Consider the following 12,874-nt stretch of genomic DNA (forward strand, 5'->3'; position numbering starts at 1 on the left):
ATATATATATATATATATATATATATATATATATATATATATATATATACATACAGCATGTGTTGCCTTCATTATAAGGCTTATGTAAGGCTTTTAATTTTTTGCGGCTCCAGACATATTTGTTTTTGTTTTTTTGGTCCAATATGGCTCTTTCAACATTTTGGGTTGCCGACCCCTGACTTAGCAGTTCATTATTGGGAGCTTTTTTTTCTGATGAACTCCAGGATCTTAGTTGTTTCAACCTGTATCGTGGCTTTTGTACTAGTCTACCCCTCTCCCTTCTTTCTCTTAGTTTACTTTCTCAGGGTGCTGCACTTGGGATGAAACCCTCCATTCATTATGAGGAGCTTTTGTGTCTTTATGTCAGAGGCTTTTATGTCCTCCTTTGGTCAGTCTATTATACCAGTGGAGTGTCTGATGACTGGCAAAGCATACAGTGCTTGTAAAAAGTATTTACCTACTTAGATGTATTTCCCCTTTCTGGCTATTATAAATCAGTCACGGTCAATATAAATTGGCCTTTTGGACAAAAAAACAAAACAAAAACAACAACAACAAAAAGTTTTTAATGACAAAGTGAAAACTGACTTTTAGAAAGTAATGCTAATTAAACAAAAATATAAGTGATTGCATAAATCTTCACCCCTTTTAAAGTGACTGTCCTAATTTAACAGAGGTCCAGCCACTTGTTGCTAGTAGTCTCACAACTAGTGAATGGGAATCACCTGAGGGCAGTGGATGTGCCTCAGTAATTGCAGTATAAAAACACCTGTGTCAATTCAAATGTCTATTCATTGATTATGTGGTAATCCTTGCTACCATTACACCATGAAGACAAAAGAACACTTCAAGCAAATGATTTTTGAAAACTACAAGTCAGGGGATGGACACAAAAGGATTTCCAAGGTCCCTAACATGCCCAAGAGTTCTGTTAAATCCATCATAAAGAAATGGAAGGAATATGGGACATATTTAAATCTACCAAGAGCAGGCTGTCCTCACAAACTGAGTGACCCTTCAACAAGGAGAATAGTGAGAGAGGCCACCAAGACACCTGTGAGCTCTGAAGGAGTTCCAAGCTTCAGCAGGTGAGATGGGAGAGACTGAGCTACAGCTGTTACCTGGGTTCTTCAGCAGTCTGAGCTTTATGGGAGAGTGGCAAACAGAAAACCACCGTTGAAGAATCACTTATGTTACATGACATACTTTTAGTTCATTGGTATTACTTTCAAGGAGAGTAGTGAGGAATGTGATATCATTTTGACATTAAATTATTTTTTTATTTATTTTTGTAAAGGCCAGTTCATATTGACCATGACTGATTTATAATAGCAATAAAATGGTAAAACATCCAAGGCGGTAAATACATTTTCTAGGCACAATATGTTTCTGTGTTTCTTGCCTGCAGAATGCTGCTTCATTTAGCATTTCTTAAAAAATAAGCAACAAATTATGTTCCTTATCAACCTAATAACACATCTTTTTAGTTTCAAGTATGGGATGTATGTTCATCTTGAAGGTCAGGAGAGTTCATTGTGTCAATAATTACAATAAATAAAACACCCAACTTAAACGTTTCAGAAGAGAACATCCTTTCAGTTTCTTTTTCAGGCTAGTTTTTCCTTCCCTTTTGCTCAGATTAGAAACCTGTTTCCTGCCCAGTTGCTTGGTTCAAGGTTCTCAAATGTGTTTCCTGCACGAGAAAAGATTAGCTCACCATGTCTGGTTTGGCCTCCAATATGAACTCCCAAAACACATTCACAGAATGCACATAGATAGCAGAAGCTAGGGGATGCTAGAGGGTTTTCAGACTAAGATCATTTTATGTTGATAAATGATGAGGTTGTAGCCCTTTTGATCAAACCTTTAAAAAAAGATTACACACAATCTTGTGATACTGCAAGAGGTCATGATTTGAGTATGTGTTATGAATGGCTCTTGACTACTACCTACTTCAGTTTAGTATCTGTAAAACTGACTGAGTTATACTCATTTTTGTGTTAGCTTATGTGGTTTAGCTGTGGTGACCATCTTGAAATGGGTTGGCTCTAAATGTTAATCAGTTGTAGATGTACATCCAATGATTATTTTCTGGAAGATTCTTTAAAACCTGTTAAGTGGTTCATGAGATAGTTTGCTAACAGACAAAGTTAACTCCAAAAAGTTAAACAAGATCATGTAGCAAAGTACAAACAGATCAGTGGAAACATGACATGACAGCAGTGTAAATAATTATAGATTCCAGATTTGTTAGGAATAAAACATCTTCCAAACTCTGTAACTGAAAGCCACACAGGTCAAAGAGCTGTGCTCCAGTTTCACTAAGAGACATTTGATATCTAAATGATTTACTTCACAACATGTTTAGGCAATACTTAAATGGGAGGAAAATGTTTTGATTAAGAGATTTTGAGTCAGAGAGTCAAATTTCTATGACCATAAAGCTAAACATTTTCAACACAACACCAATCAAACAGTTTTTTTGTTGAAAAACCATTAAAGCTGTTTGTAGTGGCAATTGTTTGTTAAACCAAACATCCTATTTTTCCTTGAAATTCAATCCATGAGCCATTGCTGCACTGTGGTGATGTTTTGTACACAGGCAAAAGAAGTCCAATGTCCAAAACTTGAAGGTTGTGTTTGTTATGGTTTATTTTCTCCAGTTTGACAAGCACTTAACAAAGGTCAGTCTTTCCAATTGTTTCCTGCTGCCTCTCCTGCATAGGTCAAATCATAGGTCCCACCCCGGTGCATGCTGGTCCCTACCAGTCCCTATTCTTATAGAAAATGGCCTCATGGTTCTTCCTATCTGTCGTGCAAATAACAAAAATCCAAACTAACAAAATTAAACAATTATTAACCTACCTACAAATAAAGCTTTTAAACAATATAAATATAAAAAATATAAAGTAAACTAAAAACATTTTTTTCAAAGTAATAAAAATAAAGAATGAATAACTCCAACACTGTTTTTGTTAAAATAAACCAGTTTTAGTCTTTTGAAGATGAGTCTGTGCTCTGGGTTCATTTCCCTCATTCATAATAATATATCACATATCAGCAGTACATGCTTTTCTAACCTCAGTAAAATTTAGTGCCATGTAGAAACTACCTTCTGTGGTTATGCAGAAACAAACTTTTGACTAAATAAAAGTCAGTAATAGTTAGTAAAAATTTATTGATGAATATTTATCCTAAGCATTGAAATATGAATCACATTCAGTCAAAAAAAACATTTGCTGATTCTTTTTGGCAATATCTTTTCACATTATTCAGTGTAAATGACTTAATAAAAAATCTTAAAGTTTAAAATGCTGTCATAGTTTGGGTGTTTTTGTAACTCTTTGTTTTGTTTTGGTTATCTGTTGGTTTCCTGTGTTCATGTCTTCACCTCCCCAGTATTTTTCCAGTCCTCTCTGCCACGCCCATCTCCACCTGTCAGTAATTGTTTTCTCTCACCTGTGTCCACTTACCTTGTCATTCCTCAGATTTTAAAACCGGTCTCTTTCGCTTTACTCTCCACTGGATCATTTTGCTTGTTCCCGCCCATGCTACCACGTTCGCTCTCTTGCCTTGCCTCTCTTCGCTTTTTGTTTTGTTGTATTTTGGTTTGTTTGCTGCCACGCCAGCTTTTTGTTTTGTTAGAATTTAAGTTAATAAATAGTTTCCTTTTTAAATGATGAGTCTGCGTTCTGGGTTCACCTCCGTCTCCCCCCCTTTTTACAAATGCTTTAATTTATTTAAATCAAGATGCATCTTGAAAATGAAAAGGGTTTTGCCAACATAAATCAAAAGAAAGTCATAAAAGGTGCTTGTTTTCAGAGTCTCTCATTTAGAAAAATGGCATAAATTTTAAACTAATAATCAAAGATCAAAAAAATTAGGAGGGTCTCTTCTGCATTTTCCATGATCACTCGGTAGTATAACGTATCCTGTGCCAAGCACATGAACGCCAACAAGGCAGTAAACAGCAAATATGGATACTGTGGGGGTGAAATAGTTCAGTGCATTGCAGTTAATTGTGTAAATGGACCCAAAACTACAACAGCTTCGTCATTCTTCAGCTTCCCAAAGGAAAAGAAAGTTTAATGGATGTCGTTAGTTTAGCTCCAGGTGAAAATTACAACCCAAAGTCTGGTGACTGACTGTACAGTTAATGTTTTTAAGAGGACCACCTGAAATACAAACCGTCAATAGAAGAATAACTGCCTGTCAGACTGGCACCAGCAGTCTGTTGTTGTCTAGATGGGAAACTCCTTGAAGACTGTGTGACATCATTGTAAATTGTCAAACCAGTATCCTTGTTCACAAAACTAACAAACATAAAGAGTTATTTCCAATAGTTCGTGTCAAAATTTTAAACTGATTTTGCACGATCAGTTAGCGCTCAGACTGTAAGTTGGGAATCAGTGTCAACTACTATATAACACTAAATTTTAGCTAAATATTTGTAAGACTCACTGAGTTATAGTGGTAGTCATCTTGAATTGGGTTGACTTGAAACCCTAAACAGCTGCAGATGTCACCCCAATGATTTATTTCTGCAGGTTTTATTAACATCTGTTATGTGATTCATGACATATTTGCTAAAGTTTCAGACAAATATACACACAAAAGCAAGACTCTTAAGGCTTCACCTCTGCTTTTGAGGAATAAATAAATAAAGTGGGGCAGAGTCCAGGTTTAAAGCTGGTGTACAACCTGTGTAGGCCCATTTTGTTTATGCTGACACTAAAGCAAAAATTTTGCCTTGACACTATACAGAATCAGCAGCAACACTTTAGTTGGTTGGTCAGATTTAAAAAAAAGACCCATTTAGGTTAATATTTTTTAATCAGAGGTATTTGCAAATCTGTGTAATTAGGGATGCCAATTCATAAGTACTGAAGAACTCATTATTACTCATTACATTTATTATTCTATGAATTTTTGATTCAATAAAAAATACATCCAAGCATGTCTCAATCACACAGCATAAAATTCTCAATAAACTGTAAACAAACAAACAAACAAAAAAAAACCCAAAGACAACAATGGGATTTTGTTTAAACAAAAGGCCAGCTTATTATACTTGAATCTTTGTGTGAACATATCATTGAATCTAAGTACATCAAGCAGACACCCTCAGTCAGCTAGGATCTAATATGTTTAAAATTATGGACATTAAATTTCACTGCATTTATGACCTTTTTGAGAAGTCTTTTAAAATTCAGTCTCGAGTCTAAAGTCCCTCCTACACATTTGAACTTGTTCATAATCTGCAGTTTTTCATTACCCATAAACAAATTCAGGATGGTTTCCAGAGCCATTGACCTTAGAAAATACACAAATTCAGTCAGTTTTACAGATATTGAGCTAAAATTTGGTGTGGCTGAGAATTAGTGTCAACACATACTCTAAGTACTTTGTTCACACTGTGTCATGATGTGGAGTGACGAAGGCGAACCCAGAGCGCAGACTCATTTTAAAGAAAGAAAAACTAATTTATTAAACTAAGAAAACGAACAAAAACAAAAAGCTGACGTGGCAGCAAACAGATAAGAACTAAATAAAAATACATAAATGGAACAGAACTCAGAAAACCAGGAACACAGAGCGAAGCAAACAAGAGAGACAAACATCAAACAAACCTTAGACAATGGACCAGCGAGGTATGGAGAGAAATGACCGGGTTTTAAAGACTGGGGATAACGAGGTGAGTGGGAACAGGTGAACTGATTGCTGAGTCGGGACAGGTGAAGATGGGCGTGGCTGACAGAGAAATGAATGACTGGGGGAGAATGAACATGAACATGAACATGAGACAAAAATAACCAAAACGAATGAACAAAAAACCGACTAGTCAAAAGACCAGGGTAACAAAACAAAAATATGGCCGAAAAAACTACTGATTAGGCGGGCGACAAAAGCTCTGGAGGGCGGCCTGAACGCCGTCCTCGGCGGAGCCAGAGTTCGGGAGGGCGACCCGGGCGCCGTCCTCGGCGCAACAGGCGAGAGCCGGGCTGACGTAGACCAAGCAGGCGAGAGCCGGGTGGACAGGGCGCAGCGCGAACCTCTCGACGTGGCAGAGCCGAGCGAAGAACAAATGTCTTTGCAAACTGAATATGATCCAATCACATCACAGCACACCACTAAACTAACTAAAGTTGAAACAGGTGCAGGAGTAACATCTGACCCACTGGAAATGACTAAAACATCTGTGCAATTTAATAGCAGTTGTACACATCTGATTGCTTTAAAAAAAAAAAAAAAATATATATATATATATATATATATATATATGCTCTAAAAAAATGAGCAGCTGGTTTCCTGTGAAAAGCTGTGATGAAACACCACCAGCTCTGCTGAAAGTTTTATCAGCGAAATAAAACAGCTTGATATTTATTTCAGATTTTGATGGAGACCAGCAAGAAGATTTAAAAATGAGTAGGTTTTCTTTTAGATCTATATAAATGTGCAAATGAACACTGGTAGTATATTTGTATTGTCATCTAACAGTTGCTGTTGGAACAGTTAGATAAACTAACCAGGAAACTATTTTCTTCTTGTACCAGGAAATGCATCATCCTCTGACACGACACACACACACACACACACACACACAGTGTCACACCCCTTGTCACAGAGACACTGATATCCTGCTCACTTGTACATGTGTGTCACTGCCAACAGCTGTGTCTCTACGTCAGGTAACAAACAACTCTCTCCTTCCTGTTTTAGCCCCGTTAAACTGTTTTTACCTCGTTGGTAGTCGTCTGTGAGATGGATTCTTTTCACATGCTGTTGTAATCTAATACAGTTATAGTTTCTTTGTTGTCACCTCAGATCTGACTGCCCAAAAAAACATTTCACAGTATTGAGTTTACTTAGCGCAGGAAACAGTATTTTGAATAATTCGCAACTTTTTATACATTTTATGGCTGTTATGAGCAAAAGTTTATTTATAGTGATGATATTTAGCTGTAGGATGAATCTAACATCATTTAGACATCAAGGGTAAGCTTATATTTGATATATTTGATTTATATCAGAAAAAATGTTGTTGGTAATTACTAAAGTATGAATTGACCTAATTTTTCTTTAGATTATTTTTCTGAAGAATCTATACTTTGAAGTACTAGACAATGTCTTGTATCATATAGTATTACTACACTATAACCGCTTGTTACTAATATATAATTAAAAAACTGAATAAAGAGTAAAAAATGGAAACAAAACTTAAAAACCATTCAAATTAATGGCCTGGCATTCCCTGAAAGAATGCATATCACCTTCCACCCGTCATGCCAAAGTTTTAGAGTAAGACCATCATGATGATCAAAGATGTTTAGTCAAACCTTTTAAATTACGTTAGGCGAGATCTGAGATCTGATACGGTCAAAAATTGCGAGATGTGTTAGCACTCAGAATGTGTTGTGAAAGACTCAGCTTCAATCACAACAAGGTTTAGCTCAATATCTGTAAAACTGAATTATAGCCACTTTTGTGTTGGCTAATGTTTATTAGCTGTGGTGGCCATCTTGAATTAAGTTGGGCTCCAAATTTTAGATGTGAGATCAGATCACTTTCTGACAATAAAACCTGTCCAGTGATTCATGAGATATTTTGCTAACGAACTGACAGAGTTGACTCCAGTAGTCAACATTGTTGGTTTTTTAAGGATTTTCTCGCTCTGGTAATAAACAAAACCTTTGCATATTTACAAAACACTATTCCCTTGTGGGCAGGGCCTGAGAGCACTGCAGCATCATGATTGATTTCACAATAAAGCAGGTTTTTCAAATGTGCCACGATCTAGCTGTGTTCTTCCATCCATTGTGAGCAATGGCACACAATTTGTTAAGCTTTAGAGGTTAAGCTTCCAATGCGGATGAAAATGGGGAATGAAACATAAAAATTCAGAAATTTACCTCACTCGAATGACTTTTCACTTGTTTTTGTTTTGCAACTTATCCCCAAGTGAGGATTTCAGTATGATCTAAACTTGCTGTAACTGAAATCACCTACATATTTATTTATTATTGAACTGACACAGAATCATGACCTTTTTGGGGTTTTTTGCAAACTTTTGTACAATATGGGTAAATTCTAGAAAGAAAGAAAAAAATCCCAATCTGAAATAAACAAATTAAAAATCAAGGTAATCTCAAACATATTAAGTTTATGGGATAGTTTAGTATTTTAATAATTTCATTTTCTTATTAGGTAGAATGTTTAATTGAACATTGAAAGTGCATGACGAATGGATTTTAATTATCCATGTCATTCTACAAAAATGATCCTAATCCCAGTTAATTTGAGACTTTTTTTTAGGCACAAAACAGATAAACAAGAGTTGTCTTGTGAAAATGTGATTTAAATATAATCTTCACCATACATAATATGAAATCTGAGAACCAATAGTAGTAGTTGCTGTTTACCTGATGGGTTGTATTTATAGTACCATTTAGATTAATTTGATGTAGATTGACGTGGAAGGATTTTTCCAGTAGAACTGCACTGTTCTGTATCACTTTGTTTTACTACCCATTTATTGGAAATTTGATTTGTTAGGCTGATGACTTTTAAGAGTGTCAGTTTTAGTTTCTTTCAGTTCTGCTATTGCTGTTTTGTAATGATTTTCAGAAGTGTGAATACACTTCCGCCTTTAGCTTCTGTTACCTCTTTTTTGAAACTTTCTGCCTTTTCCTGATCTTTTAGATTGAGACCAGATAATCATCCCTTGGAACATAATGTGATTTGGTATTTTCATCAGATAGAGTTGATTGAGATTTTTTAGTATTTTCAATTTGGGCAAAAAAATGATAGGTATCATAGAGAGTCAGTTGGTGCAATAAGATTAAAGAGACCCCAACTCCACACTAGAAACCACTCAACATTGACTTGTCAAAACCAAAACTTGGTTTCTTCACACTTGCTGCATGGTCTGGCCATAATTTTGTTTTGTTCTTGGTTTTAAAGGTCACACCACTGCCAGTTTGACACACTTACTGTGGGCTACGTGTTACCATTTCTGAAATCACATTTGCTCCAGGAAGTGTAGTAAAGCAGGCCTGCTAAGCTCTTTGAGCATGGGTTCCAAAGATACATAATGCAGAATTAACGGCCTAGCATTCCTTGAAGGAATGAATATCACTCGCTGTCTTTCATGCCAGAGTTTTAGACTAAGACACCACACCAAATATTAGGTCAGTGGGTGAAGTTAATTGAGGTATAGCCATTTTTGTGTTTTTGAAGGTCAATTCACTGTGGCAGCCATCTTGAATTGTGTTGACTTCAAAAGTTAGTTGTAGATGAACATCAGATGATTACTGTCTGCAAGTTTTATTCAAATTTAAACAATAGTTTATGAGATGTTTTGGTAACCAACAGACGCATGACTCACACACAGACAGGCTAAAACATTATTGCTCCTTTTTTTAATGGCCTTGGGTAACACGTTCATAAGACTTCTCCAGATCCACAAATCACATGTAGACTGGAGAGTCAAATTCCCATGACCCCCCAAAAGCAACCCTTCAAGGGTAAATAACTGGTCCACTGTTCCATGACTAGGATGAAAGCCATGCTGCTCCTCCTGAATCTGAGGTTGGACAATCAGTCACAGGCTCCCTGCAAACACCCTGAAGTAAACCTTTCTAGGGAGGCTGAGAAGTGTCCCTTGAAAGTTGGAACTTACTCTCCAGTCCTATGTTTTTGAAAAGACTGGTTAACTAAATGATCCTCTTAATAGCTACTTTTTAGAGCTTTTTTTTCAAATACACTTTATATTATGTTTAAAATTCACAGTGCACCTCCAACAATATGGTGGCTATTCTTATACTCCGTGGTGAGTAATGCATAACATCAGTGTATCTTGATCATAGAGCAACTTTGAGTTGTCAGTGTGTGCTGGTGTAGACCCAGTCACCCATAACATGGTTATCCTATCAAGTTGGATCAAAAGCAACTGGATTTCTTTTTTGAATTCTTGAAGATGTGTGGCGTCTCATCAGTCAAAAGAAGTCCAATTACTTTTGATTCAGCTTCCTAGGATTGTTATCTGTGTGGTGGCTGATGCCCTGCACCTTCATCTGACTCCGACTGACAGCTCAGTCCCTGCTGGGTAAATGATCCTGACGGGGGAGGAGGGCGTAGTCCTTCCCCTCTCAGGGATTAGTGGAAGCTCCTTGGCCCATTTACATGTGAATAGATCCTAGGACTGCAGTCCAACTGCACCCCCTCCCTCTCTCCCTCTCTGTCCCTCAACCTTTCTTCACTCTGCTTCTGACATCAGGGAGAACCAAAGAGAGGGAAAAGCAGGGAAAGAAAAGAAGTGCATCACTGTTACCAAAAACAAACTTTAGGAAGTTTGTTTACGAAGTGGTCTTTAGAGGTATTTGCTGCCAAACACGGTGTCAGAACTGACTTTTGTGGATGAAAGGTAAGAAGTGTTCTTTCCTTAATTTTCTTTAGTTTTGTTTCCCTCCTCGTGGACATTCGTTAAATCCCCCCACAAGGGGGTTAAGTAATGTCCCATGCTCTGTCTTGCAGCCTAACAATGCAAGCAGATGGGACTGGTCTACTTTGGCAGTCTGAATGGGGGTGGGGGAGTTGGAAGGCCTCTACTTGTTTCATACAAACTGTTAAATGTTACAGGTCGTCAAAGTCCGTGCTCTTTCATAGGATTGGAATTTACTGTGGGCTGAAAAAAAATCTATTTCATCCTATTAAAACTCAAATGTTTGTTGTGTCCATCATTTAAAAAAAAACGTTTATTTATGTTCCTTCTCTGTATTGTATTTACATATTACTTTTGTTACTTTGTGAAGCTAATAATTTGGTCTTATCCCTATATGGTTTAATTCTTCTTGTGATATGATCACATATTCCTTGAGTCTAAAAAGGGTGTCATCAGCTATTTTTTTTACCAACATTACATAAACATCTCTAGTTTACAGCCTAGTGACTGACAGCTCTGGTTCAAAACTGACTTTCTGAGATTATCTGAGATTGATGATTATTTTAAAGATAATTGGAAAACAACAAGTGAAGAGTAATTTTTTTCTTTTGATTTTGACTTTTTGTACATAATGTCAACACAAGTCAGCACCTTCCCCTTTGGGTAGTAATGCTTTTATCTGTCTATGCGTATGTTTGTGCACTTGTTCGTTTGTCTATCGTGTTGGCAAAATTTCTCATGAACCTCTGGACAAGTTTTTTTGAAACTCTCAGAAGAGTAGTCATTCTCCAATGAGATAATTGGAGGTTTGATTCTACCAGTATGCCACAAGCTGAAGTGTCCCTGGTAAAAACACTGAACCCCTCACTGTCTCCGTTGTGCCCAATCAGTGTATGAATGTGATTTAAAGTACTGATTAGACTGTATAATGATCTATTCAGATTACCTTTGTAGTGATGTAGTGGAGTGTTGTGTGGATAGGTAAATGAAGGCATAGATTGTGTTATAAAGGGCTTTGAGTGGGCTGGTTGGCTAGAAAGGTGCTGTATAAGTATAGTCCATTTTCAACTAGTCAACTTTTGGAGTCAACCCAATTTAAGATGAACAACAAAGCTAATTAACTTTCGTAAACAGAAATTATTTTAACTGTCAATTTAACAGATATTGAGCTACTATGATACGAGCTGTTAGGTCCTTAAATGACCGCTGTCAGAGCTTGGTCTGCATTGCCGGCAGTAAGTCGGACTCGTTTCCGGTGAGAATTGGACTCCCTAATTCTGTTCATAACGTTTATGGACAGAATTTCTGGGCGCAGCCAAGGTGTTGAGGGGATCCATTTTGGTGGCCTTAGGATTGCGTCTCTGCTTTTTGCAGATGATGTGGTCCTACTGGCTTCATCAGACCGTGATCTACAGCTCTCACTGGAGCGGTTCGCAGCCGAGTGTGAAACGGCCGGGATGAGGATCAGTGCCTCCAAATCCGAGGCCATGGTCTTGAGCCGGAAAAGGGTAGAGTGCCTTCTCCTGGTCGGGGAGGATGTCCTGCCCCAAGTGGAGGAGTTTAAGTATCTCGGGGTCTTGTTCACGAATGAGGGAAAAATGGAGCGGGAGATCGACAGGCGGATTGGTGCAGCGTCTGCAGTGAAGCAGGAGCTGTACCGGTCTGTCGTGGTGAAGAGAGAGCTGAGTCAAAAAGCGAAGCTCTCGATTTACCGGTCGATCTACGTTCCTACCCTCATCTATGGTCCCGAGCTTTGGGTAGTGACTGAAAGAACGAGATCGCGAACACAAGTGGCTGAAATGAGTTTCCTCCGCAGGGTGTCTGGGCTCTCCCTTAGAGATAGGGTGAGAAGCTCGGTCTTCCGTGAGGGACTCAGAGTAGAGCCGCTGCTTCTCCACGTTGAGGAGCCAGTTTGAGTGGCTTGGGCATCTTGTTAGGATGCCCCCCGGACGCCTCCCTGGTGAGGTGTTCCGGGCATGTCCCACCGGGAGGAGGCCCAGAGGAAGACCCAGGACACGCTGGAGGGACTATGTTTCTTGGCTGGCCTGGGAAGCCAGCTTACACGGGCTCTAAAGGTCTCAGCTCCACTCTACTCCGTTTGCTTTGCGCGCATTTCCATCAGCATTTTTTCGAGGTCAGTCCCTGCTTTTTTGGTCCCTGCTTCAGAGTAGGGCCAGCCGGGCCGGCCCTGCTTCGTGGGCGGCGCAAGCTTAGCTCCTGTTCACTCATTGGTCATGGGTGTGACCAGATGCAAGCATAAAGAGCGAAGGTAGGAATATAAATAACAGCGTTAGCTTACCCTGCAATGTTTATGCCGTCTGTCCCCCAGCTGAAGGCGCTGTAAAGCCTGAAATCTCCGGCAGATAACAGCTGTCCTACTCCGTGCAACAATCGCAGCATCCAGAGCATTTCTTCCACTGCGCCTCTCTTCCT

At 38.4% G+C, this 12,874-nt stretch overlaps 1 protein-coding gene across 3 annotated transcripts in view; it reads left to right on the forward strand.

Annotated features, from left to right (window-relative positions):
- The window catches only part of sept12 (septin 12), a 122,212-nt gene that overhangs the window by 58,505 nt on the left and 50,833 nt on the right, over nt 1-12,874 (forward strand). Inside the window, exon 1 of one of the 3 annotated variants that reach the window (XM_017434640.3) lies at nt 6,585-6,689. The exons of 1 other annotated variant lie outside the window; for it this stretch is intronic. In XM_017434640.3, coding sequence (XP_017290129.1) covers nt 6,653-6,689 — 37 coding nt within the window. In that variant the 5' untranslated portion in view covers nt 6,585-6,652. Of the gene's footprint in view, nt 1-6,584; nt 6,690-10,252; nt 10,424-12,874 lie in introns of those variants that run through there. One more of the 3 variants, XM_017434641.3, reaches the window with a different exon arrangement.

The sequence above is a fragment of the Kryptolebias marmoratus genome, linkage group LG12, assembly GCF_001649575.2.
Source record: "Kryptolebias marmoratus isolate JLee-2015 linkage group LG12, ASM164957v2, whole genome shotgun sequence".
Classification (NCBI taxonomy): Eukaryota; Metazoa; Chordata; class Actinopteri; order Cyprinodontiformes; family Rivulidae; genus Kryptolebias; species Kryptolebias marmoratus.